The 27,870-nt window shown below is 43.8% G+C and overlaps 1 protein-coding gene across 1 annotated transcript; it reads left to right on the top strand.

Annotated features, from left to right (window-relative positions):
* The first annotated feature begins 583 nt into the window (after positions 1 to 583).
* Positions 584 to 27,443, top strand: IGSF22 (immunoglobulin superfamily member 22). The gene is given in 28 exon segments (XM_037402588.1): positions 584 to 652; positions 1,035 to 1,182; positions 2,831 to 3,094; positions 4,628 to 4,898; positions 5,098 to 5,461; positions 5,463 to 5,622; positions 7,318 to 7,395; positions 7,398 to 7,416; positions 8,031 to 8,146; positions 9,422 to 9,616; positions 9,913 to 9,968; positions 9,970 to 10,015; positions 10,018 to 10,061; positions 10,064 to 10,153; positions 11,113 to 11,311; positions 12,406 to 12,505; positions 12,507 to 12,529; positions 15,676 to 15,864; positions 15,867 to 15,948; positions 16,778 to 16,844; positions 17,658 to 17,942; positions 18,783 to 18,874; positions 18,876 to 19,074; positions 20,574 to 20,832; positions 20,835 to 20,884; positions 20,886 to 21,020; positions 21,071 to 21,164; positions 23,906 to 27,443. Coding segments are annotated over 28 exon segments (3,762 nt in total). The 3' UTR covers positions 23,974 to 27,443.
* The last annotated feature ends 427 nt before the right edge of the window (positions 27,444 to 27,870 follow it).

The following is a 27,870-nucleotide window of genomic DNA, read 5'->3' as shown; positions in this document are numbered from 1 at the left end:
TGTGCTATTGCAAGACTACAGGTATTGCCCCTGAACCAGCCATTGCCTTTGATTAGAAACATTTTTGTCTTGTTTTGATTATCTTGGCTTAAAGCAGCCTCCTTACTGTCTCGGCACTGCAGTGAGGATGATGAGACAGTTCCCAGCCACATCCACTGAAAGCAGGGTGTGCACAGGCCCTTGTAGCATTCACATATCCTAACGCAGGTGATGTACTTGGGAGAGCTGGGGAGGTCCTTGATTAAAGAAAAGCACAATGCAATAGTCTAAATGAATAAGCTGGAATAATCCAAGCTGGTGGTAGAGTTTTTCTCAATTCTCCTGCTGTGAAATGGAGACCTTTTGCTATCAGCCACAGAAAAATATCTCAGTACCAGTGAGGTATTTGCATGGAGCTTTAGCAATGACTGTTCAGGGCCAGTTCCTTACTAATCGGTCTGGCTGGAGTAAAAGTACAGTTTTGACTGAACTGAAGGACTAGTTCTTACAAAAACAACTAAATGGCTTCATTCTGATAGAAAAGTGCAGCTGTTTGGAGTCTCCTGAAACAAACAGTTTAAAGGAGGAGGATTTTTCTTAAACAATGGGCATCTGTCTAGACATAGGGCAGGAGCAGCACTCAGGAGCTCAGTACAGCTTGTGTGCAAAAGAGGTAAGTCCTAATGGGCCTTTTGTTATGTCCACTTTTTATGCCCTTTTTGAATGACAGCTAATGTCAAAGCACCTTACAGCACCCCTGTGCAGCAAGGCAGCTCGTTGTGTAGATGACAAGACAGACAGGTACAGAAAGAGCAAATTGATTGCCAAGAATCCTGCAGAAAGATTGGAAAGCAGCAAGGAATCGATCAGCAGTCTCCTATGGACCGCTGCCGCTATTACACTGCACTGGCCTTTCTCTCCCAAGAGTTTTAACTGACTGGGGCAGTTCTCTGTGTAACTTTTGTTTCAGTGCTTCTTGTTGTAGCCACCCTTTCCCACTCTCAGTCAACAAATCCTTCCAACAGTACATCTCTGTTCTGCTTGATTAATGTATTTTTTCCCCAATCAAAGAAGTTGTTTCTAGGAAGTCTTCTCCCTAATTGGAGTCTTTTAGCATGGTAACCTGCTTCTTCAAGATCCTTGCTGGAGAAAGCATTCCTGAATTTGTGGAGAAACCTTGTCTACTGACAGCATCAAGGGTGAGTAACAATTTCTGGTGAAAGTATACCTAGTATGTGCCAACAACTGACTGCATTTTCAGGTGGTCAATAATATATTCACCCACCTCATGCAAGAATATTTGGTCCATCATCTTCTACAACTGGAAGAGTGGTAAACTAAAACAGATGCAATCTGCAGTTACCTATACCCACACTCACTGTTTTTAGAGATTTATCATCTATCAGTCAAAACCAGCGGAAAGCTGCTGTTGATTTTAGCTGCTGGCAACTTGTCCTTATTGATTTAAATGCAGCAGTTCTTGTTTATGCAAAACTCATGATTGAATAATTTGGCTAGGACTGGAAGAATGTGACCTTTAATGCATAAGTAAATAAGCCTTTCCATCATGTATAATCTCTCCCATATGACAGATCTGTGACTGTCTAAAGTGAAAGATCATATGAGCCTTTATGGTATATCACAAAAAATCACAGATCATTCCTGTCAGTGCACAGAGCACTGCTAATGAATAAATGTCATTCCCAGAGTGGTATCTGTGATGGATATAAAGTTGTAAGAATTACAGTAAGTAAAGCAAGGTTAATGTAGTCTCCTCCATGAAGCAGACGAGAAAAGAAACCATGCATTTAAAGTAAACCTAAGCAGAGAAAGTAGGTAACAGGCCCCAGTTCCATTTCACTCGTTCATTCGTTATTTCCAATGTTTTCCTTGAATATTAGGAGACAAAGCAATATTCTGAGCTAAAGTTAAAAGTAAACCAAAGCCTAATTAACACAGAAAAGAGAGAGTGGTTACCAGTGGAAGAGGGATCCAGAACGTTTTGGAAGTATTTTTAAGAAGTATGTGCTAAGTTAACACATCTTTTTTTCTTGCCATTACCACATATTTATTTTTTTCACACAATGAAAACTAAAAAAGAAAAAACTTAAGCACTATAGTATTCCTCAGCAGCAATAAAACTGTCCTCATTTGCAGTGAGCCTACTGCAGCAGTGCTACTTTCAAATGCTACTGTGTGATCATATGGTAGTGTTTTGGATCAACAGAAAAAGCATCAGATCAGGAACTATTTTTTTTGCTGCCTAGTTTTATGTTTAACATGGCAAGACCCTAATGCTTTTGGTGTGTCACTCAGGCAAAACCAACACTAAATCGTAATAATTCATAATATTTTTCAGGACGTGTCCCAGTTCAGCCCTGTTTAATTTGTGATGTCCAGTGACTGCAGAAGTTCTGTCCTGTTGTTGTTCTCCTTGCTTGCATTGCTGTGTCCCTTTCTCTCCTCAGTCCTTAATTCTTAGTCCGCTCTAATTCACTTCTTCTCTCAGGCAGTCCTTTGTTTACAAGTTTACCAGTCAGGGCAGGTCAAACTCTGCGAGTCTTAAGTCCAGCTGCTTCCATTCACCCTTCTCTGGTCTATGTATTGTTTATGCAGTTCAGGAGTGATACTCACTTCCAGTGCAGAGCACCAGAATAAAAGGATGTCTCTGAGAAGAAATGTGGCTTCATTTTGCTGCCTTAGGCCAAGAATGCACCTGATCCCAAATAACATCGCTGTTAGTGGGAAGACTTCTGTCAGTTTCTGGGGCTTTGGGAAGGCAGTGAGGGATCTTTAGGGAGGAGGGAGCATTGGATTTGGCCTCAAAATTTTTGCCTTCAGGGATTCTGAGTTTTCCACAGGTCATTTTTGTTAGTGATTAAATACAGTGATTTAAACACAAATAAAAAAAGGAATTCACTAATACATTTGCCATATCCACTCACCACTGCCCCAGCCTATGTGGAGCTTTTGCTTTTTGCTTTCTCTGTGGTTTTTTTTTTCCATTACAATCTGAATGCTTTTACTGTGATGATACAGGTTAACTACAAGTGTGTAGTGTCCAATACCCACACTGATGCCATCTATACAGTATCCTTGATCATAACTAAAGGTAAACTCTAGAGGTCTGGCTTGACTAGTGGCTAGGTCAGCTACTAACAACTAAGCTTGGAAGAATTTTGAAGTTAAATGAAATGGAGGGTGAAGCAGGGTGAAGAATCCTATCCCCTGCTGACTTTAAACTGAGAATTTTGTGTCTTGCATTCTGTGTCCACTGCACAAAAAAAGAATGTGTTTCCAAAGGTGCAAGTGTTGTGCTTATTATGGGGAAGAGCCTTTATGTTCCCATACTCCCTGAGAAAAAATGATACGAAGCCTCTAGATATGAAATCCACGCTGTGTATCACCAACGTGAAAGACCTAGGCAGCTACAGTCCTCTTGTGGCTGATGAGAAACTCCCCATTACATTGAGTTATCAGTAATCTTTGTTCTCAGATACATGAGGCTCTGTATACAGTGTCAAGATCTGCAGACACTTGAGGGTCAAAATTGGTGGGCCAAACTGTGACCCACTTTCTTTCCTTACATGTCTTTGCAACATTAATGATTCACTGGTCTTTTTAGGCTCAAACAGGTATCTAACATTGTACAAGTCATAAATCAACCCACAATTACCAGAGCACACATGTGAAAACACCTTTCATGAGATAGATTTCAGTTTGAAGCCTAGTTATTACACGTAATAAACCAAATTCTCCACTGACATCAGTGTGGCAGGGGCATAAGTAACTACTGAATTTAGACCAGTTTTAATAGAAAAGATGGGAATTACAAAACAAGCCCTGGCACTGCCCTTCTAGTGGAAGTTAACTTTGTTCAAACATGGTACAGAACTTGGGAGTGAATTAATGGGCCTGGGCATAATGAGAACAATCTTTTTTCATCCGTGTATGCTTCTTACAGCCAGCCAAATGCATGCCTGCTGTCTGAAAGAAAACCAACCACATTATATATAGCAAACTTGCTTTAAATCAATGCTAAGTAAAAGTGATGCTGCCCAACTGCCTTTTATTGCAGTAGGACCATGCCTTAAAGATAAGCTTTCCCATAAGTACTGTTTTTTAAGTATAATACCTTTTCGATAAAGCCCTTTAGCAGGGCTTGGGCACAGGCTGTTTAGGAGTGTGGTAGGTTACCTTGCGTAAGCCAAATAGTGATCTTGTGCCAGGCACTGCAGCACTCTTCACAGATAATGCAGGAAGATATTAGTCCTCCTTCTGCTTGCCAAATGGTTCCAGGCATGCTTGTGGATGTCATGAGCACTTGTCTGAAACCATCTACTTTATGATGACTTACAGTAAAGGAGAGGGAAAAAAAATAGCAGAGCTAAGACAGAAGAACTGAACAGAAAAGCATTGTGTCTGTTGGTCATTGGCTTTGTAGGATTACGTGCAACTTCTGCTGAACATTATGAACTATAGTTAGCTTAATTTCCACTGAAGCTGAAGGAAAGAATTTATCTTTCAGCTACCACTCAAGAAAGAAATTAAAATTACTTCACTGACATCTTGCTATTTAGTGTAGGAAACTGGAGATCAGGAACTAAAAATAACAGAGTGAATGTTTGTCTTTTTGGTGCTTTAACAGGTGGGCCTGTAACTTCTGACAGACTGAAACTACTGAAAGTGACTGAAAGACAGACAGCAGCATTTGGAATGCACCTGCAAAAGAAAGTGCAAAACTTCAGTTGGAAGTTCAGTGGGAAAGAGTTGAAGTGGGATGATGACTATGAAATTATCCCATCTGGCAATGGGTTGGCCCACACTGTGAAAACTAAGGGCGTTCAGTCCAGTGACTTTAAAGAACTTGTTCAGACTGGAGATCCAGCGCAGAATACTCTGCTCTTTGTTGATCATAAGTAACGAAAAGGAAGCATTTTTGAGCAGTGGGTGGATCAAATGCAAGATAGTAGGGTTTGAGCTGCAGAATCCATACAGCTAGAACACAAGACCCCAGAGCCTGGGCTGAGAAAAATGGAAGCCACAGTCTCATAAAGCTACCCTGTGGGCAGGCAAGCAGAGGAGCAACAAGACCTCTTTTTCACACTGAAAGTAAAGTCCCAAGCCTGGAATCTCTCCTGCACAGGAGCCCGTGTTGTATCCTGCAAAGACAAAGCCAACTGTTTCGATTTGTAAGGTGCTTGCTGGTACGCACCATTTTTTCTTGCCAACCTCTTCCCCTTTCCCAGGCATTCTAATTCAATTTGTCAGCAATCTCAGGAACACCCAAGTCAAAAAGAAGGGAAAAGCCTGCCTGGAGTGCGTGCTGACTTCTGAAGGTGTCATGCTGAAGGGGGTGAAGAATGGATGAATGATTGAGACATGTCCTAAGCACACCATGAAGCATGAAGGGAAGAGAGCTGAGCTCATCATCATTAATGCTGCTGAGCTGAGTGACTCAGGAGATTGCGCAGCCATTGTAAGCTACACAAGATGGTGACCCTAATGAGCAGTATGGCAGTGCCAGTGTAACTGTGGAAGGTAAGTGTGAATGGCTCAAGAGAGGAAGAGTAGAAAGAATAGTAGTATTTACACTGTTCTTCAGTGAACTCTGCAGGAGAGCAATGCTGCTTTGCTGTAGCGACTAGGAAACGGATGTGTAGTAACACTCCTCTGCACTGTTTGTTGCTTAACATGTAATAAGCTGTTAGTCCATGCCCCCTCTTGGTAGCATGAAGGTAATAATAAAGAACTTTCCTATGCTGTATAAAGTGGTAGAAGCATAAAGCAGTAAATCTGTCATTGAAATCCTTGCACGTGTCACATAAATCAGCCTAGTAAAGTGTACCATGTTTTTTATTTTAATCAGGGTTGCTTTAGTGAATTCTTATACTGGTTCTTTAAAGTGACCCATGGGACATTTGGCTGCAGTCTGCTGAGGACCAGTAGCACGACATGTGGCTGGTAAATATGTAATATCACATATGTTTTGTACGTTAATTTTGCAGTAGCATTATTGATGCTGTAAACTTCAGTCTATGATCTTTACAGAAAGATACAAGGTTCTTAAGAGCAGGAAGAAAAGTTGGAAAGCTTAGCTTTATGCTCTCGGCATAGGCTGGAGAAGAATTTCAAATTTAGGGTATAGATTTTAGTGGCTGTTAGTATTTGAGATGACTTCTGTTAGATGTAGACCAGCTTTGAACTATGCCCGTGTGCCTTCCATGAAAAGTGCAGCATTTTAACACCATTTTAAAATGAACTGCATGGAAGGAGGATAAAATTATGTTAGTGCATCCTTCACAGGTTCAAGAACAACTAACTGCATATGCATTTGGTAGGATGGTATGAAGGAAACTTCAGGGGACAAAAGAAGTTCAGCTGTGAGGTCAGGCAGATTTTCTCGCATGGAAGATTGATCTGTCTTAGTGCCACCCCAACAGATGTCTCTGTGAAGCTGGTCTTTTCCTAACAGTCCTGCATTTTCTGTGTCAGATGATGTCCCCCACAAACCCTGTCCAGATGTATGGACTTGGGGGGGGGGGGGGGGGGGGGGGGGTGTCTCTCCATTAGTTGTGACCATGTATTTCTCATTTTGTTTTCCCAAAGCCAGCCAGAAGGGGACTGTTTCCCAGTGGCATCCCCAGCCCTGGGCTTTCTAGGTGTGCAGCCCTGCAAGGATTCCACAAGGATTCCATGGCTAGGGTTGAGTGTGGCTAGCGGTGGGCAAGGAAGCCCTGGGGCTGGGTACTAGGCCTGGTATGTGAGTGCTCTCTGTGGGCCATGACCAGGGTGGCCTTGAAGGGACAGTGTGCAGCAGGGGCCTTTTCTGACCACTCCTCTGGGACAGAAGCCACTTGTGTGGCACCAGTAACCTGGAAAGCCATGGCTGAGCTGCTTCTGACTCCTGTGCACACTGGAGTTGCAGCCTGGTGCCTTAGTTATAGATGCATCTTTCCCCATGTGAGGTTCAGGTTCAGATACAAACATTACGTAGGCAGTAGAGGAAAGTGTTCAGCTGGTTTGACAGCGCCTCTGGACCAGCTAAGGGTGTGGAGCAGTGCCAAGAGGCTGTTTTCTGCCTCAACTTTAGGGTTCCAGTAGCTGCATTCCCTCCAGTGAACATGCATAAAGAAGGGTAAAAACAACTTGGCCTTTCTCTGGCCCACTTTCTTCCAAGGGTATCCAATTTACTAAACTGGTTTCATCCAGAGGGCCTGTCCATTTTGTTAGGAGGTCTCCACACTGTTAAATACCTACTTGGTGTTTGAAATGCTCAGTTGATGATTATTCTGCACAGTTTTTCTGTTCATGTGCTTCCACTGGTTTTTCTTCCAGAGACATTTGCAACCATGTATGTGTGTGACTTCCATGCTCTAACTGGGCATTCTGCTGAGCTCTGTGTTGTCCTGAATGATGCAAAGTGGAAGGAATATGGCTCAAGGATGATAAATAGGTAAAATGCCCATGGTATTATCAGTATAATGAAAGACTGCAAAACCCTAGTGGGAAGTTTTCTCCAGATAGGTACTGTGGGACTTGGCATGGCTTTAATAAACAGCTTCTGACTAGGGGCAAACATATGGACAGATCAGCCAAGAACAGATCTAATCTTTTCCAGTCTCCTACACCCTTAGTCTTACTAAGTTTTGGCTTTGGATCTTGGCTTTTTAAAAATTTTCCTTCCCAGTCTCCTGTGAAGATGCTTTCACATTTGCTAACAGATTTTCTCAGCCTGTAGACTTGCTTTCTTTCCCACAAGTTTGGCTTCTCACCACCTACCACCCTTCTCCCTCTCTCAGTCTCTGATTTTTGGAGTAATCAGTAAATGGGTCCTTTGCATGCAGTGCACACCCTTCAGTACATGCCATGTGGCTCATCTAGGCAGATACACAGATTGCTCTATCCATGAAATCTAAATTCATTTTGTCGATGGATGACAGAGCATTTTACCAGAGCAGGAGCTAGAAATCCTGATTGCTTAGTCATCTTAGAGCTGGACACTCTGGTAGAGGATTCAGGGGCAGCGTTGGAGATGGTGTTGTTTGCAGTGTGGGTTGTCCCCTGCCTCAATCCTCTTGTCAGATTACGGATATGAAAGGAATCTGGATAGTGAAGCAGGGAGCCACAAACCCACTGACAGAACGGGAGAGGAGTGTGAAGGGAGGTAGATGTTGAGAGCCAAGGGGGCAGAGAGTGAAGCAACCAGTTGTCATTGGAGACAGCCACCCCACCTCCTTAGTGCTTTTTACCAGGCACGCACAAACACTGAGAGTATCAGTGCTTCACCAGTCTCCTTCCCTGGGCCTGTACAGCCTTAGCTGTGTGCATGAGCAAAACCTCTTCTTTCTGCTGCTTTGTTTCCTGAGGGGAAAAAACTGAACAGTTGTATTGGTTGATTTTAAGAGACTAAGCGTAGGTTTATGTGTTTATAATTTGGCGATCAAGAATTTTAGCCTGAGCTTTTACTTCAGACGTTGTCATGAGCAACGAGAAAAACACCTTTTCTGAAATTATATGTAGAAATACATAAATAAACATATTGCTCAGCTCTTGGCGGCCAGATGGCGCCTGGTGGGTTTTCAGACTCCTCTGCAGTGTGGAAACGAGTGTCTTTCTGTCCCTGAATCAAGGCAAGGTGGATAGATGCTGCTGCCCAGGACAGCGGGACAAACGCAGCAGTAAGAATGCTGTGTCTGCAACACTGAGTATTTATCATACCTGTGTTGCAGTAAGAACTCATCCACAGCAAAGCTTTGGTATAGGGAGGGTTGATTTTCCTTCATTCAAACATATTTTTGAATGCCTTTTTACCACTTTCAGCAGATGACTATAATTTCTAAATGTACACATTGTGTGACAAAAATAAAAGGAAAACCACCAAATACATTTTGGAACCTGGTTTGGGGTTTTTCTATTATTATTATTGTGTGCAGGACATCCTTATCATGTTCCCATATTACTTTGTAACAAATGAGGGAGCATTTTCTTTAGAAGCAGTACCTAACTTTGAATCTACTATCTTTATCATGATCACAGATACATATCCCGGTGTAGCCTTAGGGAAGAACAGCACAAACGGCTGCTTCTTGTGCCTTGCAAAACAGAAACTGCCTGGAATCAAATCTCCAGGCCCTAGGGAAGTGAGGAGCTTTGGGGTTTGCTGTTTCCTAGAGGTCCCACTTCTGCTGCTGAGCTGAACAGCTAAAGGAGGACAGCCAGCTCCCTGTATAAGAAACAGAACTAAATTAACTGAATCAAGACATGCTGAAGATTGTTAGTGTCCCCAGAGGCTTTCACAAAATACAGAATTCTTACAGTAAAAACATGAATTTATGAAGGGCCCAGCTTTGGACCACCTTTTCTGGGAACTTGCAGGTATGGGAAAGATGTCGCGCTATATTTGCAGCTGCAGCTTTCAAACATCTTCCGTTCTTTCCAGATTCTCCTGTTACTCAAAAGCCTGTCCCTGAGCTTTTTGCTGCACGCAGCATTACTGTGAAAACTACGCATACAGCAAGCATCAAGGTGCCTTTCAAGGCAAAGCCAATGCCCAAAGTCACATGGTTCAAAGATGGCATTGCGGTGGCAGAAGCAGTGATGGAGAAGGCCAGTGACTGTGTTATAATCAAAACCTGAGTGGAGCCGTTATGCTGAATCTGAAAAATCACTGTGGCTCCAGCTTCTAAGAATCCTTACCTCAGCTTCATTGGTAGGTCCTACATTAATTGTAACAGGACAATCACTGGTAGATATGTTTGCTTACAGGTGCTATAATTCAGACTTTCTCTTTAAAAATCTTGCAGTGGGGCAGACTCTGAGTTACCAAATCAGGTGGTTCAGGTCAGTTTAGTTTTGCTGTCATCTACACTGATTTACACCATGAGACGATATGACCCTCTGAATAATAGCCCTCTGTGTCACTCTGGTCAGCGGCTCACACTGGAGACAAACCAAAATCCCCACAGGGGAAAGTAGAGTTCCTGCAACACGTGGGGAAAATGTAAAGTGAGATGGAAAGCACCCAAAGGTAATGGAGAAAACAGGTGACTCTGTCAGGCATAGAGAGGAGGATGGCTGGAGAAAAAAATTGTGGATCCAAGTAGGGGCGGAGAGCAACTACACCACATTTGCTGTGGCAAAAGTGGAGGAAGGGAAAGAATTCAGAATGCATGTTTGCTGGAGAACCTATTAGTCAGCTGTTTTTAATGTGGTTTCACAGTCCCACTTCCCATTATTTTTGTCCTCTTCCTCCTTGCCAGTCCCCAATAGAATACTGTCCCCTGTGCTTCAGGGGACAAGTTCTAAGGACAGAACTTAGAGGCTGCTTTTGTGCTTAGGCTGATAAGCAAAATCAAACAAATACCCAGGTCCTTTCACTGCAAATGTTTGTGGACCCAGAAACCCCTTGACACAGACTGGCCGCAAGAGAGGACTAACATGGTATTCCAGGGTCAGCTTAGTGGGGTACAGCAGAAATGAAAAGTGTCTTTCTCTGGAAAATATTGTGAGGGAGCAGAGAAGATAATTTAAAAGGGAATGCTTAAAAACATTTTGGTTTGTGGCCAAAAAAGAAAATAAGTCAGCCAAAAACTAACTTGGTTAGAAAACATTGCTGCACTATTCTCTGGCAGTTGTAGTTGGGGTACCTCTTGTTCCTGGATTTCCTTTGTGGACTGGGATCCCCAGTGAAAGGGGGATTTGCAGTCCTCTTTCCCCAAAACCAGAGTATATCACAGAAGATACAGTGCAAACAGCAAGCCTGGCTTATTGAAACATTTCAGAAAGAAAGTTGTTACCAACTTGATGAAAAATTACATACATTACTTCTAGAACTTTGCCTTTTTGTCCAAACCTATGGATTACGGAAGGTGTTTCTGAGCCACTCTAATGCATTGCAGAAAGAGCTAGTTTTCTGATTGAGTGCAAGAATCTAAATGTTTCAGTGTTTGAAACGACAAAGGGAAGTAGAAGGCAAAGAAAAAGAATCTTTAGAAAAAGGCTGTGGCCATGAATAAACTTAAAAATAGAAGTTACTCTCCTTGACTTCTTGCTATACATACATATATATATTTATACACACACACACATAACGCATACACAGAATTTGGAGTCAATGAATTCTGACTGTACTGTGCTAATTTGATTTTTTTCAGTGTAGAACATCTGAGACGGGTGTCTCAGCCTCAGGTTGTAGATGTCAGGAAAGAAGCTGTCACCATCACCTGGAACTTCCCAGCCTGGGACAGAGGTTCCCCAGTGCAGGGTTACATCATAGAAAAAAAGAAAGGCACCAATCTTTATATCCCAATCACCAAGGAGCCAGTCCAAGGTCAGACCAAGATTATTATCTTGTTTATGTAGGTAAAAGGGAAGTTAGATAAGGTTTAAATGCAAAGTGGAGTATTGATTAATCAAAAAAAAATTAATCGTGACACCTAGCAAAATACACATTTTAACATACGCTGTTCAAAGTGAGATTTTCAGCCCTCAGATAGAAATGGCTTGATACTCAGGAGCAACAATGAGAGGGCAGAACACTCAGCACCTCTGAAAGTCACATCTGTGGATTTGGGTGCCTAATTTCAAGCATCTGTATTTTACATTTCTCCCTACCTAAATCTGGCTGCTTTTCCTTGCCTTAGACCAGAACTGAATTAGACAAGTGATTGATTTTGTTGTATCTATCAGATAGGAACCATATGATCCATGCTTAGCACAGCTTATAGAACACATGGGAGTGTTCCTATCAGCAACATCTGACTAACGAGACTTTTGATTTTCCTTTTCTGTTAATATTTTGGTTCTATCTTGGATTCTTTCCTCTGTCTGATTCAAAATGTGGACTTTCATATTAATTAAGTTACAATCAATCACATTATCCAGCAGTATCCTCCTTAAGGCACTGACAGTACTCATGGTAAATAACGGAAACACTTTTTAAGGCAGATTATTCAATTCCTGAGTATTTTTTCAAAATTGAGTGGACATTTAACCTTGCTTGAAGGCTAGATTGTGCAAGGCTTGGCCACTCTGTTGAGTTCATTACATCATGGGAAATCCCACTGAAATCAGTGGAGCAAGACATGAAGATATTTTTTTCCCCAGCATGTATGATTATGCCAGGCTATAGACCATAATTTAGTGGAAAGAAAAATATTTATTTTTCCTCTTATTATATGCATCAAAATTCCATCTTCTCCTTAGGGAGAAAGATACGAAAATGGAGCAGACCACTGGAGAATTAAAGGTTAGACCTAGTTAAGGGGCTCCCTGAACCCCTGAAATTTATATCATTTTCCAGCAGTCTGTGAGCTGAAATTTCTTCTTGGTTTATCTCAGTCAAAAAGCAATTAAAAAAACGCAACATTCTGACCACTTGGGAACACTATTATGAGTTGTGTAATTGCAACATTGTGTCTCTAGGTACCAGATTCAAATGGATGGTTTTCGGGAGGATGCACAGTGAGTTCCATGTAATAGCTGTGAACCACACAGGCCTTGGACTTTTCAGCATGCCCTCAACTCCTCGTTGCAAAGGATCCCATCAGTATGTTTCTTTCATTAGTGTCTAGTTTTCTTAAACGTGTTTGCAATTACCAGATCTGTGCTTTTATGACTGAAGTCTGAGGGAATGTGGCAGTTCCAGCCTGGCTCAATGTGATGGACTGCATGGTGTTTATAGCTTGTCTAAAGATTAAGGTAGGCCTTAATACAGGTGGCTATAAATGTAATTATAAGTGCCTGAAAGTGTGACGTTATTCACTTAAAATGTGTAGCTATTAAGATGAGGATATTAGTAAGATAGATAGTAAGAGATTCCTACCTGGGGCGAAATGAGTATATGCAAACAGCAGAAAACAACACGGTAAAGGTGCTAGAGGTGTAGATACCTTTAGCACTTAATGTTTACATATAGGTTGCCAAAGGCCCTAATGTATGACAAAGAGAATAATTTCTTACCTGTGTTACTGTGCTCCTGTCAACAGTCCCCCGTCAACCCTTTTAAAAGAAGAGAAAACTCTTGCAGAATTCATTAAAGTTGCTTACATTATTTTAATACTGGTTTTTTAGTAGTAAAGAATCTGTGACTAATTCTGGACTGATCAAAATCACAGACACACTCCAAAGGACTACAGTAGCCTCAGAAATGCTGAAATGGGCAGATGACCATGAGATTCTGTGTGGAGGAAGCAGGGCAACAAGTAGGATTGCAACCCTGGATTTCAGGAGAGCTAACTTTGGCCTCTTAAAGGACATACTTGGAGGAATCCCATGCATTAGGGCTCTAGAAGGTAAGGGGATCCAAGAGAGGTGGCTAATATTCAAGAATCTCTTTCTCCAGGCTCAGGATAGCTGCATCCCCGTGAGTAAGAAATTAAGCAAAGGGGGCAGGAGACCTGCATGGATGAGCAAGGAGCTTCTGTCAAACCTCAAACAGGTGATTATAGGACGTGAGAAAAGGGGCAGGCCACTTGGGAGAAATATAGAGTTGTTTGCAGAGCCTGCAGTGAGGTGATGAGGAAAGCTAAGGTCCGTTTGGAATTAAGTCTGGTGAGGGAGGTCAAGGACAACAAGAAGGGCTTCTTCAAGTACATCAGTAGCAAAAGGAAGACCAGGGAAAGTGTGGGCCCGCTGCTGAATGAGGTGGATGTCCTGGTGACAAAGGACACAGTGAAGGCAGAGTTACTGAATGTCATCTTTGCTTCAGCCTTCACTGCCAAGGCCAGCCCTCTGGTTTCCCAGACCTACCCTGGAGGCAAGAGAGGAAGTCTGGAGAAAGGAAGACTTTCCCTTGGTTGAGGAGGATCCATGAGTGCTGAGGGAGTTGGCAGATGTTATTGCCAAGCTATTCTCCATCATCTTTGAAAGGTCATGGTGGACAGGAGAGGTGCCTGAGGACGGGAAGAAAGTCAATGTTACTCTGTCTTCAAACGGGGCAAGAAGGAGGACCCAGGAAACTACACACCAATCAGCCTCAGCTCCATCCCTGGCAAGGTGATGGAACAGCTCATCCTGGAGGTCATCTCAAAGCATGTGGAGAAAAAGAAGGTTATCAGGATCAGTCAACATGGATTCACCAATGCAAAATCATGCCCAACCAACCTGATAGCCTTCTGTGATGGAATGGCTGGGTAGACAAGGGGAGAGCAGTGGATGTTGTCTACCTTGACCTCAGCAAGGCTTTTGACACTGTCTCCCGTAACATCCTTGTACATAAACTCAGGAAGTGCGGACTAGATGTGTGGACAGTGAAGTGGGTTGAGAACCGGCTAAAGGCAGAGCTCAGAGGGTTGAGATCAGTGGCACAGAGTCTGGCTGGAGGCTTGCAGCTCGTGGTGTTCCCCAGGTGTCAGTGCTGGGTCTGGTCCTGTTCAACTTACTCATCACTGACCTGGATGAGGGGACAGAGAGTAACCTCAGCAAGGCTGCAGGTGATACAAAACTGGGAGGAGAATTCTTACTCTGTATGACCATATAACTAAAGCATTGTAAAAACAAAAGGCTGTCAGAAGCCATCAACAAATAGCTTAAACTATTGATAGAATCTTGTGATAGATACTTGAGTGGGCCTTAGTCGGTGCACATAATTTAGAAAAAGATCTGGCTGAATGTGGAAGCTGGTAAATGAGAGTTTATGTAGTAGATGAGAGCCTTGAGGTTAGTTACTCAGATGGGAAAACTACTTTTGCATCAGAAGACAACACAAATCCAATTTGAAGCCTGAAGCTACGATTCTTCTCCTGTCTGAACACTTGCACTATCTAAGATTAAGCCTAGGAGAGTACGTACTGTCCATGTGCACGATATCCCTTATGACCCTGTGTGCTCACAGGAGCGTTCTGTATACAAGCCATTAGCATCAAGTTTGTCAGGGCATGCTGCACTGGTTGAGTTTCTTGGTTTGGGGCAGGAGTGCGGAGGGTCGTTGCATTTTAGCTGAGGCTTTCAGAGCAGAACTTGAATTTGGATACTTTACTCCCTATTAATTTGATTAAAACCAGATATTTTCTAATATTCCATCTTTTGCTCTTCTTACATATTATGGAGATCTAACTAGACTGCTGCAAGGTGGACTAAAGAGCAAAAAGCAAGATCTGTATTTTAAAAAATGACTATTAATTAGGGGTACTGTAACCTTTGGCAAATAAACTTAAAGAATATTCACAGGATTTTGCAAGCCAGTAAGCAAATTCACTAGTCCAAGCAGTCCAGATAGCACCTGACCACTTTACACAGGACTGTAAAGGGATTTATTAAACAAGGAGAGACATAAGGCAGTCAAAGCCATACCAGACAGGTTATAGGACATGTATTGCACAGCTCACCAGTCAGCTAGGAAGAGACAGAAACAAACCTTTAATGCTAGACACCTCTCCCAAACACCTGTGGAGAACAAGTGGTGGTCAGTGCTCATAGAGGGTGCCCTTTCCCAGCTGAATTCAGATGGTCCCATGTCAAATGGTGCGAGCATTTTTCTTAAATGGCCAACCTTGGAACAGGGTCTACATGTATATGCTATGTTAGAAACTGCTTTGTTTTGTTGGACAGAACTTGCTCTGTTTTTATTAAGGCTCCTTTCACCCTAAAAACCTTGCTGGTTCAGTGTCTTAAAATAGGAAGAGCTCTGAATTCACTTACACAAGCATAGGCCTGTGGGTGCAGTAGCGTGTCAGAGCTCTCCTGCTGTCACAGAGCCTCCAGGACTGCTGAAGGTGGTGGATTTTTCCAACTCCAGCATTTCCTTAGCCTGGCAGGAGCCAGACCAGGGGGATATGCTGTTAGGATACGTACTAGAGGTGTGAGCTGAGGACACCAAGAAATGGACAAAATGCACCAAGATCCCTCTTTCTAGTACCACTTACACTGTGGGAGGTTTGCAGGAGACAAGTATGACTTCTGAACCTGAGCTGTGAATGAAGTTAGTATGGGAGAAGCAGTGGAAGGAAGGAACAGGAAGGAATTCTAGCAATGTCACCCTCAAGCACGACATGCAGTATCCATCCAGATGGAATTCCCATCTATCAGCTGTTACTTTCTGTTGGTTTTAGCATATACCACACTTTGTAAAGGATTATCAATTTCGTATTTCACAAAAGCACATTTAGCGTCACAGCTGTGATGCTTTTTGCTGAGTTTTCAGAGGTGATGCAAGGAGATGGAGAGCAGCATAAGGTGTGCAGTTCTTAAGCCAAATCAAAGTCATTTTGCCATCCTTCTTGCTGAGCTGTCCCCTGAATTAGTATGTTAGGTGTAACGGCAGTTGTTTCTTCTACCGTCTGACCTCTCGCATTGCATCACATGTGTGATTACAGCGGTCACTGTTGGAAGATTCTCAGATTACTGTCATGGATACTGTAGTCTAAGTATGGGTTAGGAGGGTAGGCAGTACAGCAAATAACCCCATCACATTTGAAATGCCTGTTGTAAATATAATGGTACTGAGACAGGATTATAATTCTTTCAGTCCCTCAGTTTGAATGGGATGACCCGTCAGGGTGCCAGCATGCTGAAGTTGAAATAATATTATCAGAGATCATGCTTCAAAGACACTAAGTGTGTCTTGAGAACGAAGGGATCATGACCTGCCATGAAATCCCTGGATAGCTTCCTACTTGAGGTAGCAAAGTATTTAAATCTTTATTGTTTAGGACTTGCAATTGCTTAATTATTAATTAGGAAATTCAGACTTTTATGTCTGAATACACACCCAGGTAACAAAGCATGATGCTGACTACCCTCAGTAGCAGTAACACCAGCAAGAAAAGACGCATAATTCTTGAGTCATGTTATGTAGTGCTGATTCCTATAGAGCAGAAGGACATTCAGGCTTGACTGAAGAAGTCTCAGAAGGCAATATCCAGGTGACCAGTATAAAAAATGGTTGTTTCTGTGTCTCCGCTTTGGTGCTACACAACCCATCTCCCATCTGTGCAGCATGGCTTTGTTACCACATCACCAAACAGAGAAACACCAGTGCTTTAGGTTCATGAAGTCCTGCAATAAGTCTTTACTCTCTTTGTGGCTAGTCTTTTTGTAAGCCTCCCTGTGGTGGTAAGGGTAGAGGGACTTCTGTGCGCAGAAGCTTGTCAGCTGCACAATCCAGCCCTCTGCAGCTGGAGCAACAGTGTTCAGCAAACCATTAAACACTGGGGAAGTTCTCTGATTCATCATAAGAAGCAGAATTTTTTGAGCACACAACTACAGTTCGTGCTAATTGAAGTGAAATCATTCTTGATTAAACCTTGAGTGACCATGGGGAGTCATTGGGTTGTAAAGACAATGCTTGAGGTCCCAGTGCTGTGCTTTCTGAGGTACAATTTCTATTAACATGGATGTTGAGCTCACTTCTGTATAGGCTACAGGCTAATTTCTGTGCTTTCCTTTTTTTTTAAGCCTAGGCTAAAAAAATACAGGAGCTGAGGCTCTATAGTACCTTGCAGAATCAGCCCCAATGTAAGAATGTAGCTCTCAGTATAAGTTTATCTGTATCACATCAGCTGTTTTCCCTCAGCTTTCAAGATAATCAAACCAATGAACTGTACAATAAGGCTTATGTGGCATCTCCGAAGCCAACTCTGTGCATTTTGCTGGGGACAAAGCCTTCCATTGTCTTTACAGCTTAAAGAAATCACTAGGATTGTTGTCCTTGAAACGTTTTTCTATCAGGCTGATCATGTACAGGTGGCTCCTGTACACATAGATGTCCCTTTTATGCTCAAAGACATGGTTTCTGTTACCACCCAAGTCAGGAAACAGAGCATTATAGCTACACATTTGTCTTGGCCTCCCCACCACCACCAGTGATGTGGCAAAATAAGGCTTATCAACAAGAGGGAGGAGGACAAGAACCATTCCCAGTCCTTACCAAGCGATCAGTTTCTGACCTGTACCAGATTATCCTCAAGGAGAGTTATAAAGAAGCCCTTTATGATGTTCAAATGCACGTTGCAGGTACTGTATAGAGCAAACTGTATAGAGCATCTCAGTCACATCTGGGTATTGACAGGAGGTATTCCTTTGCTGACAGAAATTTCTTGCAATTTCTGCATCCATGCTGGAGTTGGGAAGGCTTTTTTCTTGAAAAAAACAAATAATCCCAATCATACACACACCTTATCCAAAATAGGCCACAGGAGCAATCCAGAATGTTAGTTTCACTCAAGGGGAAGAAAACTCCCCAGTCAGAAGGGATTTTCCTACCTCTTGTCACTGTGTTTCCCCAAGTCCCACCTTCACAGTAGCTCAAAGCCAGACCCAGTTAGCTGAGCCAAGCAGAGGAGCAGCATGGTTCAGAGCTGAGGGATAAGGAATAAAGAGTGAAGCAGTTATTGCTCAAGACATCCCCAGATGCTGCCTTGGTTTTCATGCCATTATTTAATCAGGCAAATCCCCTTAACAGGACTAATGTAACAGTGTCTGTCCCCTCAGCACTCTGGTCTCATCATTTCCATTGCAAGTGGGTCTAAGCAGCCACGTGGAGGCAGGCTGATTTGCTTCTTAGAGGGATTGCTATTACTATAATGATCTGTTGGGACTTACGGAGCCTTGTAGTGTATTTTTGTACTTGTCGTCTCTTCAGAGGGTCCTTTTTAAAACTTAATAGCCTTATTTTTTCCTCAGAAAGGAATTACACAGGGCAAGTCCTCAGGTTGCTCAGGGTAGAAGAAATCAGGGATGGTACTTTCCTAGACACACAGGGACTTTGGAAGGGAGGGACTGAAGTGCAAAATATTTGCCCCATAAAAGGACAGAGAGAGGGTCCCCAGACAGAGGAAATGATACTTGAATGTGTTCGTTAGTTCATAGATTTCCCCTCACCGCACACCTACCTGCAGCTGGTTGGAGAATTCCCAAACACTGTGACCCTAAATCACAGCTCAGATGTAGAAGACTGATTGTGGTGTCCTGAAATGTGATGTCAGTACCGCCACATGGTTCAGCCACAGAGAAGGTCTACAGCAATAAGTCACAGGCCTGCTCCCAGGGAGGAAACACTTCTGAGTCATTGTGCGCAGTGACACTGGGGACACTGGCCCTCTAGATTCACAGGAGCAGTGGTGCATCTCCAAAGACAGATGCAAGCGTAAAAATTCATGATGGCACTGGAGGAAGATGGGTGCTCTCGTCCACAAGACTGTAAACCAAGCTCAGGCTCCCTCTATGGCCTTGGGTATTATCGCCAGCCTGTTCTGCACCTCAGGTCCTCACCTGGGGAACAGAAATAAGAATACATCCTGTCCTATCCCATCTATTTGTTAGCAGTCTCTTCAGGACCAGGCTTCCTTTTTCTGCGTGTATGTGTAGCACATTACATAGCAGTTCATACAGGTGTGTTTAAATTAAAATTCAAGACAGTAGAGGCCATCTGCGTGCAGTGAGGTTGATACTATCATGTCTTGACATAACAGAAGATTGGTGTTACAAGTCATTTGTCTTGTAGGATATTTCCAGTCTGACTGGGATTTGTTTCCTAAATGAAAAGCAAACAAATCTAACACATGAAGGAGACCATGTGACAGTCTTTCTAGGCCAGAAGCTATAAGAAGTCCCTAAAAGCACATTAAATTAAACACTCAGAGGTCATAGAACCATAGGTATGTTACTTCAGCTGCCTGTGCAGCTGAGAACACTTCTACTTATGTGGCAGTAGTCATGTTCTTGTATGGAAGTACTCTAGGCTTGGATTTCACAGAGTCTGAAATAACTTCAGTAACTTCTGTGTATGTAGGCGAGTACAGCAGAGTAGTAAGTGGATAAAAGGTAGGTTGGTTGTGCCTTGCAGTGCATTCCCTTGAACGTTCCTTTGATAACAGCCTACCTGTCTTCAGGCAGGACAGCAGGACATACACAGATGCGAACCGAGTTCCTGTTCTTCATTATAAATGGCAAGTCACAAAGTTTATTTGCACAAACCTGAGAGATGCTAGAAAAACTGAAAGATAAGGAGGAGATAAACTGTTGCCTGAGAATGAGGTCTCATATGAGAATTTTGCCTCACAGTGCTACGTTTAGGATCCAGGGGATTTACCTAATGGGACCCCATGCCAATGCAAAAGGAGATAATAAAGATTTAAATAAATGCATTTAAATAGGGGCTGGGTTTGCAGTGGACACTGGAAGTTAAATTGCACGTGCAGTTCCCCTTGATTCCCCCAGAGCATTCTGTAGACTGTTAATGCCTCAGAGCAACACCAGCAGAGCAGTAGCTCTTCCTTTACAAGATCACCTGCTTTGTTTTATAATTGGGTGTAATTTAATGCATTTCTAAAGCACCTTAGGAGCCAAATATCCAGAAGCACTTTACAATTTAATGGCTTTAATAACAGAAGGCATCAATATATCCCCATGGAGCAAAAACCTGACACCTCATTCACAAACCAAGAAACAAAGAAATTAATTGCTTGCTTACAGTTGCATAGCAGAGTAATAGAAGAATAAGATTTCTGATTCCTCCCTCTCTTACTTTTCAGTTTGTTTACAATGTTGAGATAGGTATGCTGGTCAGATGCTGAGAGTAATGCAGTGTTTTGTTCATTTTTCCCCCCTCCCTGGGTTTTCCCTGGTCAGAAAGAAGGCCCAGGTCATGAAAGGTCATACCCAAGCTCTTTGGATTTGTACTGGTGCAGGAGATCGTCTTGATGGTGCTGGCTCTGTGCTTGCATGTTGGCGTGTGCAACAGACAGTGCAGTGCGAAGCAGCCCACAGTGACTCTTCCCTCAGCAGAGTGTTTTGACTTCAATATGGAGCCCCCGAGGAAGGACTGTTCTTCCCATTCCATCGCCCCTGTGAAGAACCACAGCACAGGTCATGGCAACAGCCACGCCATGAGCTGTACTTTCATCAGCAACCCCACCCAACAGTGACCCTGTACAGGGGCAATATTAGCCTCACATCCAAGTCTTAAGTTGTGGTTCGACTCAACAAATAGCATCTGTCTGCTTATGGTCCCTACAACTTGGACCTACAGGTTGATGATCTGTGGTAAATCAGATTTGCAGCCACTGCAATTTGTTGGGGGTGATTCCTTCCAGGTTGAGTAACCACAGATTTCAAGTCTGAGTGTAGTTTACACCTTGTTATTTTCCAGGGCAGGGGCACTTGCTGGGACTGGCACTGTGGATCACACTTCTCTGGGCCAGTTTGGCTCTCGTCCACAGAGAAAGAGATTACACAGCCTGTAGGTACTGCAGCTGGAGCTGCAAAGGCCACACTGTAGGAACTTACCTTCATATTCAAAAAACAGCATAACTCTTCGACTTCGTCTTCCACTGAAGTCACTGAGATTTGTCTTCAAGGTTATTTTTGTCTCTAATCATTGTTTCTGGACAGCCTGCTGACAACTGCTGAGCCACCCTTGCCAGGGCTTGGTTCTCCCCGCTGATGCAGAAGTAGCTCAGTGTGGGCCAGCGGAGGGATGTGCACACTGAGTTTCCTGCTCTGATTTTCAAGCACTCATCTGTGTTTGTCTGTAGAATACATGCAACACTTCTTTCACTGAAGCCAGCCACTGCCCACCTGGAAGACTGAAAGCAATTCTTTACCATTTTTTAAGAATTCCTGGTGCTATTGGGTCTCCTACTCCCCACAGTCCCTGATACACTCCTCCCTGAAGCCACAGTTTCAGGCCAGAGCTGGAGGGCATTTTCCTAGTCCCCGAGATCAGCGGGAGCTTTCCCTGGCCCGGCATCGCTGCCAGCCAGGCTGATGCAAGAGGCACCCTGGCAGCACTGCTTGCCTCAGCTCAGGGAGGGCAGGTGGGCCTGCGGGGCATGGGAACAGCGTTCTGTCCCCTTGGAGATGCAGTTGCTGGGTGAGACTTGCCTTCTGCCTCCCCACACAGAGCTTGTCGGAGTAAGGACTGTTACAGTAGGAACATACCTCTTTCAAAGCTTTTACAGGCAGAGCTGCCTAAGGGACAAGGCTTGCAAAAGCACTGTGTGGGTGACGTGCTCATTTGTATTCAGATTCCTTAATGGGAGCCTATTTCTGAGGCCTCCCAAGGCTCCTTCTTACCTTGACCTGGGCAGTCTCTTGGATGGTCTCTGCTGCTAGGGCTGTCTGCAGCTGAGTGAGGTGGGAAAGCAGGAGTCAGATTCTAAGAGACTGTAAAAATTATTTTAGGAGGTAAGGAATTCACTTCAAAGTGAGCTTAACTGCAGGTTTATTTTAGATCTTAGGAACTATATTTTTGCTGATTTTAATTCTGCAAGAGGGGTAGTTACTGCTGGGAGTCAGGGGTGAGAGGACATTGTACCTTGTGTGAGCACTCTTAATTAGGCTGAGAGCTCCTTCATACCTGGACTTTCTTTAGGGACTTTTTTTACAGACTGTCAGTGGTCTTTCCTGGTGACAGGCTGCCCTAAGGGAAAGGAGTAAGGACTGATCTAAGGAATGAGCAAATCTGCTCATTTGAATAGTGATGTGGGAGTCTCAGCTGCTGATCTCTGTGCTGATTCTGTGGGAGCTAAACTGCAGTTTCTCGAATATCTCTCTCCACTCCTCTTAATGTGTTGCACTGGGTTGACCCCAGCTGGACGCCATGTGCCCACCAAAGCCACTCTGTCACTCCCCTCCTCAGCTGGACAGGGGAGAAAAAATACAACAAAAAGCTCCTGGGTGTAGATAAGGGTGGGTAGATTACTCAGCAATTACCATCATGGGCAAAAGAGACTTGACTTGGGGAAATTAGTTTATTACCGATCAAATCAGAGTGGGATAATGAGAAATAAAACCAAATCGTAAACACACCTTCCCCCCACTTCTCCCTTCTTCCCAGGCTTAACTTCACTTCTGATTTTCTCTCCCTCCCCTGCCAGCAGCACAGGGGGACTGGGATGGGGCTGCTGTCAGTTGATTACATACTGTCTCTGCGGCTCCTTCTTCCTCAGGGGGAGGGTGCTCACACTCTGCCCTGCTCCAGTGTGGGTCTCTCCCATGGGATGCAGTCCTTCAGGAGCAGACTGCTCCAGCAAATCTGCTCCAGCGTGGGCTGCCCATGGGTCACAGCCTCCTTTGGGTACCCACCTGCTCCGGTGTGGGGTCCTCCACGGGCTGCAGGTGGAGATCTGCTCCACTGTGAACCTCCATGTGCTGATGGGACAGCCTGCCTCACCGTGGTCTTCAGCATGGGCTGCTGGGGAATCTCTGCTCGGGTGCCTGGAGCACCTCCTGCCCTCCTGCCCGGACCTGGGTCTCTTCAGGGCTGTTGCTCTCACATATTCTCACTCCTCTCTCCTGCTGCAGTTGTTGCAGAGATATTTTTTTTTCCCCACCTTCTTAAAGGTGTTCTCTTAGAGGCGCTACCACCATTGCTGATGGGCTTGGCCTTGGCCAGCAGTGGGTCCATCTTGGAGCTGGCTGGCATTGGCTCCATCGGACATGGGGGCAGCTTCTGGCATCTTCTCACAGAAGCCACCCCTGTAGCCTACTGGCTTGCAAAACCTTGCCATGCCCCAACACATGTATCGTCTTCTCTCTCTTCTTTATGGAAGGGCGGGGGCATTCTTGTGCTTAGCCATTTTTTTTCAGTTTTAGCTTTTTTCTTAGTAGTTGCAAAACCAAATAGAGTATTGCTCCACCTCTGGGACACACAGCAGCATCTTTCTTGCTGCTATAGCTCAGAAGAGTGGATATAATATTCCTTAGGCTGGGAGGTGGCCGGTTGCAGAGAACACAAAGCCTGTTAGACCCAAAGTGAATTATCTGGAAGAGTGATGAACTGAACAAGGGGAAGTAAGAATGAAAATGAGAACTCCATAAATTTGAACTGTTCACTTCCTACAAAAACTGTGACAACTGCTTCCTTTATACAGTGGAAAGCTTTATAAAGCTTTTTAGCCAGAGCTTTGTGAGACATGCACTCAAATGGTTGATTGCAGTAATGGTGGCACTTACCCACCCACCCCACCCCACCGCCCTTGAGAAAAGGATGATAAAGGTCTCCTGGACATACCGACAGAAAATTTCCAGAAGTCAAAACACAAGATGTAATTAGTGGAACTATCTCTGCCAGGTCTAACATGCAAAACAGCATTGCTGTGGCGGTATTGTTTGTCTGTGTGTGTGTGTGAGAGAGAGAGACTCAAAATACAACTGCCCTTGCCTTCTGTAATGGCTGGTGAAACCAGCTGGTAGAGTGGGGCTTCTGCTCAGCAGGGACGCTTCTGATGTTTCCTTCCTCTAAGTGGTTTCAGGCAGCAGGGTGCATGTTGAAGGTGATATTTCTAATACCATCTGTTAATGTATCTCAGTGGTAATAAAAGGGGCTGGAGATTGCAGTTCTCTCTTCCGTGTATCAATTTGCTTCTGCACTGGTCAATAAGAATCCTGTTTCTGAGTTCCAAGAGGAAATTCATTTTCTGTCTCCATATCCCCAGATAGCCTGGCAGGACCTCCATAACGATCTAGGCTTCATTATTATGTCAGATTGTATATAAACATAGGGCAAGCCATAAATCTGAAGTGATTAAATCCTTGCAATACCAAGACAGTAAATACAGTCTGCAGCTTTGCAAATGAGGGAGTCACTTTGTAAAAAAGCTGGCCGTAGGTCAAACGAGATCCAGAAGGGTCCAGTAACTTCACTGCTGGTGGCCAAGACCAGATAAGGAATTGCAGAATATCTGAACCACTGAGGGATCAACAGATTGACAGATAGATAAATACATACAGATAGACAGACACACACACATGTGGTGTTAGTTCTTTTAATTTGGAGTGAATTCTTTCAGGAGCCAGTTGTGGAATAAAAGCATAGCAGTGGCCAGCCACAGACACACACCCAGTCTGAGAATATTTTGCCACCTTTGTTCCATCTGGAGCTAGGAAGGAGGTGTGAGGAAACGGGATGCTCCTCCCAGCAGGCCTCTAAGCTTTTGAAAGGAATTGTAAAAGACCAAATTAAAGAAAGAGGAAAGAAGCACCCACTTTTGCCTGCTACTAACACCTTTAGGCCGCTTTGAAAAGAACGTGATGATACTTCTGCCTGCTACTGATTCATTCCCACATCAGAAACCACGCCACTTCAGAAGGGGAGTGTGAAGAAGTCTCTGTTAAGCCTGTGAGCAGATCCATTTAATGGACGGGGAGCAGTTACACTGTTTCTATGCTATAAATCCTTCAAACCTCTCACTGGTGACAGATGGCCTGGTTCAGGATTAATGAAACCAAGTATCTGTTCCACTGCATCAAACAGCTGAAGAAACTGGCATTGGATGCCGAACCAGAGAAAAATGTCCACACTACCCTACTTTTTCCTCCTGGAAGTTTTGCTGGGGTGGGGGGAAGAGAGACGTGGCCATTTGTCTGGGATTTCTGGGCAGCAAACGGCCTTCCCAGAGCAATCCTTTGCAGCAAGCTGCCTCCTCCCAGGAACTCTGGACAAACGGCCATTGTATGTGGGACTGGCTGTAGCAGCAAGGGGTGAGCGTGCTTCAGGGCTCTGCATCCCAGGGCACCCATGATGGATTGTGACACGAGCCAGGTGCCATCGTCACAGTGCTGCCTGGCTGGTTTGTGTCCGATGTGCTCTGTGGGGTGCATGTGGCTGTGTTTCAGGGTTCCCCAGACAGGAACACTGTAGCCGACTGGGGGTGTCAGCTTCAGTGGGGCACTGCATAGCTCCAGGGCAGAGCCACACAGCTGATGGGCGTTACAGCAGCACCAAACTGCCCACCACAGAGGATCAGCTGGCTGTATACTCCATGCTAAAACTGTCGCAGAAACAAAATGAGCAACAAGACATTATCTGCACAGTAAAAATGCCCAGTAAATTAATATTTTTAATTGCTGTTACCCACAGAAGAAATGAAGAAAAAAAAAATACATTCCAAAGAATTAAACCAGTAAAATCAGCATAAAAATGTGTTAAGAGAAGATCCTAGATCAAGTGGCCATGTTGCATGTGGTGACCTTTACAATGATAGTAAAGGAAGCAAGTGCTAGAGACTTTCAGAGGTGGCAAAATGCTTGACTCCCTGGGGGGGAGCAGCTGCTTCAGTCCTATCTTTCAGTGCATTCTGCCTGGAATGTGTGGGAGAGGGGCTGGCACGAGAGGCTGGCATGGGTACAAGACACGGAATTAGTGTTCAGGACAGACCAGTCAGTCTGCCGTCTCAGTCAGGCAGAACTACCACTTACCCAGTGGCATTTGCTTTTTCCTTCCTTCTTGTTGTTTGTTTTCTGGGTTTTGGAGCTTTATTTAACAAAGCATCAGGTGCCGCTGGCCTGACCCTGCCAGCACCACAGGCTTGAAGCAAAGCTCCCCAGGTGGATTAGGAGCAAAGGCTGCCCCAGCAGGAGCCTGCACAAGCGAGGTCTAGATACGTGTGTTTGTACTGATTCAGCACTGTCACCCAGCAGGCTGGCTTTGGTTTCTTGCTTTTTGTCTGTCATGAAAAAGCTTCTTTTATTTCCTGATGCGCTTTCTGTCTTTTGACTGATCCAAATTGGCCCAGTCGTGCTCCCACTGCAGTCTCAGTGGCTCAACCCATCCTTCTTATATGAGACTGGTCTTGTGCTTCAGCCTCACTGTTGAGCCATCACACCACTCCATCAGCTTATCCTACAGCAGCATAGCATCACCACAGAAACAATACAAGCCACACAAGTTTTGGCATTTCTGCCAACTGGCCACTGTTTTTTTCATTTGTAATCTATCTAGAGTTGTATATTTTTATTCTTTACAATAACAGCAAAAATAAAATAACATTAAGAAAATTTTCTCCAAACTAAGAAAACTAAAACCATCAAACATTTTAAAGAAACCATAAAAATTTGCATTGTGTTTGCTTCTGAGTTCGTATTAAGATTTTACTGCAGCTGCTTCAAAATTATGGTCCATTTCACATGTACACAATTCATGTTCCTTGGTGTATAATTCCTCACCTTCATTTGTGTTTGTACAGTAGCTAGTGCTACCAGAACAGAGTAGTTTGTAGCTGTGGTCCAGATTTGAGATCAGTGAATAGTGGCATTTTTATACTGGTTGAGAACATGGTGATGGTTTATTTCTGTTTAAAAGCTGTATTTCTAGATCAGCTTTTGTTCTGGGCCCTAGGGCTGCTGGTACAAGCACTTTCTTCAGTACAGAACCTGCCATTTCTTTGATTCACATGAAAAGGAAGTAATTCAAGAAGGATCTGACAACTTCCATTGATTCCATTGAGGTGAGGTCTTCCCTCTCTGCTGACTTTAAAGCCAGTAAAACTTAACAATCACAGAAATTAAACATCCCTTTGCAAGCTGTCCCATGAAACCTAGCTGACCTTCTGCAGAATGAAGGTAGAAAAGAATGATTTAGTTTTCTGTTCCAGTCTTTTCAACAGCCATAGCAGACTGTGAGAGCACTGTGTTTTGCCTGGATTAGATTTATTCTAGCTAACAGTAAGGGATAAGGCCAGACTGCAAAATCTGGATGCAAGGTTCACATCCAAGAGTTTGATTGGGGCTTTTAGAAGAACTAAAAGCCATTTACAGAGCTGAAATTAAGAGTTCAGCTAAATCCTTCTCAAAGTTCAAGCGCAGCTGAGCCCTGAGCCCATCCTGTTAACCAGTATGAATAAATATTTTGCATTTGCTTTCCATCCGATGCAAACTGAAAAGGCAGTCACACATTCCATGCTTAAGAGAAGTCCTGCAGATCCCTAAAAGCATTTTTAATACTAAAGGTAGGATAATACTTGGTACTTTGTAGCACTTTACATCTTCAAAGTACTATATGAGCATTAATCCTTACAGCATCCTTGTGAGGTACGTAAGTGCTAATATACCAATTTTAGAAATGGAGTGGGTGCTGGTCCCCCACTGTTGTAAGGTGGCACAGCACTAGCCCTCATAGACTTGTGCCTTTTTACACCAGATGAGGACCTGGCCCCAGAAAATTTAAGT

Source organism: Falco rusticolus, chromosome 10 (genome assembly GCF_015220075.1).
Source record: "Falco rusticolus isolate bFalRus1 chromosome 10, bFalRus1.pri, whole genome shotgun sequence".
Classification (NCBI taxonomy): Eukaryota; Metazoa; Chordata; class Aves; order Falconiformes; family Falconidae; genus Falco; species Falco rusticolus.
The sequence above is the reverse complement of the archived record's forward strand: the minus strand, read 5'-3'. Positions and strand labels throughout refer to the sequence as shown.